The following is a 3,628-nucleotide window of genomic DNA, read 5'->3' as shown; positions in this document are numbered from 1 at the left end:
TTGCGCACGCCCTTTGTGATCCGGCAAGGCACCCACAAAGGGGAGTGGTGAGACGAAATGGAAGATAGGGGGTTATGTAGGATCGACGATTCTTAACGTCTGGTCGTAAATTAACGCATATAACACTATATGAATGGGAAAAGACACTCAGCATCAGAAATCGGGCGGTATATCGACTACTGTATATTAAGGTGGCATTCATCCCGTGTACCACCCCAGTCAATCTTTTTTTGCTACAGACAATATATCGGGGGCTATGATTGGTTGCATGATGACGACATTCTCACGTCGTAGCGCTCTTCGTAGCTGTTGATACAGGATTTTCCAAAGAACATTTTGATGCAAAAGCAATCAAAGGAGCTTGATGGCTAAGTTCAAGGAGGTGGACTACAAGGCACCGAGAACCCGTTGGGTCCTTTGGGTTATCCCATTTCTCGTGGTGATACTTCTTGTCCTGATCGGACTTTTCATATATGTGACTATTGGGGCCAAACACCATCGATGCCTGATCTTTGATTGCGAACAACCTCGAGATAAAGTCTTAAAAGATCCAGGAGAATTGCGTAATGATGTTACTTTTCCCCCAAAAGAAGGATCCGGCAAACATATCCTCGACAAAACAACAGAAAACAAGAGCATCGGAGTTGTTCATAAGGAGAACGTTATGATTACTGTGAAAGGGAAAGTGATCTTCGATGGCGAAGCTCCTCAAAGTTTCCCTTCCAATTCGCATTTGAAGGTGACATTTCAGGATGTTTCGATGATAGATGCCGCTTCTATTGTACTTGGGGAAACTTTGGTCGACCTGTCGAATTACAGCGGATCACAGAACCTCGAGTACACAATAAAGTGTAAGATGCCGAGCGATCGTGGAAGATACAGTGTCTCAGCAGTTTTAAACGTGGGCTGGCGAGCAAATGAGGATTCTTGGATCAAAAAAGGCGATTTCTTCACCGATACAAGTTATTCCGTGATGATTGAAAAGGGAATCGAAGAGTACAAAAAAGACATCGCTTTGGTCCGATATTTATAAATATCCTTAAAGGTAAGAATACATGTAATAAATAAGTGCACGTAAGCTGTTTTAGTGGAACTGGCTTGATTAGGCACAAATTCAGAGAGTTATACGTGGTTTAAATTTTAAATCATGCTCGACTGAGAATGGTACAACTTACCTTACAGTCGACCAATTAATAGGACGACGATAAGGTAGTAAAATTTCGTGAAATTCAAGTGCAGGAGGCCACGCCAGAGGTACTGAATGGACATGTCAACTATGAGAATCAAGAGTTGATATAGCTTTCATAAAGTGCCTCAAACAGTTGCCCAGTGATTTCCACACTTATAAGGAAAATATCCGTTGGTAAAGGTTATTTATAATAGTACTAGTTAGGGCATCTGCTTTTCCTCAGTCTCTGCTGTATCGATTGGTGAGTTTAATCGGGGAATTTCCAACTGCTGTACCTTGTAGTAAAAAAAAGATGTGTGGGAAACCAAGACTCATTAAAATTAAGGAAACATCAAGCAGCATGTAATCAGCTGTCTGTCAGAAAAGCAGAAGTTTGTCAATTTCTGTTGAATTTCAGATGCTTTGTCATTTTCCACATATTTGCTTTCCACAATTGGCCTTGGTGTGGGGAAAATGAATATTCTATGGTAATTCACCTTAAATGTTTTGGCCACCACTGCTATATTAATTTTTTCTATGGGGTCTCTTGCTTTTACATGAACTGCCCTGGGTGTGTGGATAAAGAAGACCCTGTTTGTAATGCCTCAGAGGTGGCATAGCGGTGATCGCTTTAAACAGCATGAATGACAGTACATGCTTTACTACTTTCTGGTCATTAACTTCCTTTTTTGTTTTGTTGGATCTTTGATCTTCAGTCTCATTTTCCCAGTCTTTTTTTTTTTTCATGCACTCTGTTTTGGTCGTATATCTGCAGCAATTTCATGAATAATTGACAGAAGTGGTGTCAAGAGCATCTTGTTTCATCAGATCATTCTTTAATGCATATGTTTGGTGTGTTAAGTTGTGGTTCTTTAGATTTCATGGATCCGGTTAAGAACATTCTTGGTGAAGACACATTGACGAGTCATTCAACTGTGATTTGTTAACCGGGCCCCAGTTGTTCGAAGGCTGGATAAGGTTATCTGGTATCTAACAGTATCAGTCTGTGTAATGATTTCAGTATTTCTTCCTGTAACCATGAATATGAACACTCTTACGCACATCTAAGTAAGGCTGTGTTTGAAAACCTTGGACAATGTTCAACATGAGGTATATTTTTAATCCATTCTGGATAGCGACCTATCCACTGGGTAGAGTAATGAAGCCTTTGAACACATGTGTCACCAGTTTGCCTTTTGTGTGATCTTCTGGCAAATACTGTGTGTTGGGTTTAAAAAGAAAGTTGGGTGTAAATAATATTGATATGATCTTGTGAACAGTCAAGTAAGTTTACATGTGGCAGAGAATTCAGACTTTCTCTCAAGTGTTACCAAGTAATGATTTAAAAAAGGGAGTTTTACTTTTGGTGGCTTAAGGGAAGCTGTCCATTCTAAAGTAAGCAAACTTTTTCATTTATGTTGAAAGCGTGTGGTTGATATAGTGGCTTAGTATAATCTTTTCTCCTCCATCCACATTACTTTCAATAAATATTGACCCCCATTTTCAGCATTATTTATATCACCTCTACAGTAAACATAGCTTATACAATATTATATGAGTAATCCCTGCCACCAAAACAGACCTCACATAAAATGTGACTGGAATTTTATCCTTATTTTAAGAATTAATTTAAAATAGTGGCTGAGTATAAGCTTTACTCCTCCATCCACATTACTTTCAATAAATATTGACCCCCACTTTCAGCATTATTCATATCTCCTCTACAGTAAACATAGCTTATACAATATTACAGTATATGAGTAATCCCTTCCACCAAAACAGACCTCTGGTAAAATGTGACTGGAATTTTATCCTTATTTTAAGAATTAATCTAAAAGGGTATTAAATGATATGTGGCGTGTGCTCCTCAAATGCCACGCTTAAATTGCGACTGGAATTTTTATGTGGGCTTTCTTATGTCATAAGAGGAAAACAGTTTCATTGAAAAATCTATTATACCCTTGAATGAAAACGACAAGGATAGATTTTAAATTACTGTATATTGGTGCAATCACTTTACCTTTTTCAACTACATTTGTATCTTTCACTGTTAATTACATGTAACTTGCAACAGAAGTTAAATGTGTTAAGTGAAAGCTAATGATTTTCAATATTGGGCAATTTTGTAGTTACAGTTAACTAAACGTGGCAGTTTTTGTACTTTGTACATGTACCTTTTACATGTATATCACTGAAAATTGTCTTTACCTGAAACATTGTCTTGTTCTCTTTCAGTAGCTGAACATTGTTATCGACATTTTATCATTTTAGACCTCTGTAGTTTTCTATGTTTTAAAATTTTCTGTGATTTTCTGGCTCAGCTTTGTTCTTACTCTGAGAATGACAATAATATCATTATTTTTCCATTTATTAGAAAGGAGAATGTAAACACTTCTTACACAACTGGTGGCACAGCTCAACTTTTGTTGATCTTGAAGTGTTGCTGTTCTTGTTCAACAA

At 37.6% G+C, this 3,628-nt stretch overlaps 1 protein-coding gene across 1 annotated transcript in view; it reads left to right on the top strand.

Moving 5' to 3' along the window:
* Window positions 1-291: 291 nt before the first annotated feature.
* The window catches only part of LOC138051853 (uncharacterized), a 6,184-nt gene continuing 2,847 nt past the window's right edge, over window positions 292-3,628 (top strand). Inside the window, exon 1 of the mRNA XM_068898145.1 lies at window positions 292-1,045. Coding sequence (XP_068754246.1) covers window positions 365-1,033 — 669 coding nt within the window. The 5' untranslated portion in view covers window positions 292-364 and the 3' untranslated portion in view covers window positions 1,034-1,045. The remainder of the gene's footprint in view (window positions 1,046-3,628) is intronic.

The sequence above is a fragment of the Montipora capricornis genome, chromosome 6, assembly GCF_036669925.1.
Source record: "Montipora capricornis isolate CH-2021 chromosome 6, ASM3666992v2, whole genome shotgun sequence".
NCBI classification, from domain to species: Eukaryota; Metazoa; Cnidaria; class Anthozoa; order Scleractinia; family Acroporidae; genus Montipora; species Montipora capricornis.
The sequence above is the reverse complement of the archived record's forward strand: the minus strand, read 5'-3'. Positions and strand labels throughout refer to the sequence as shown.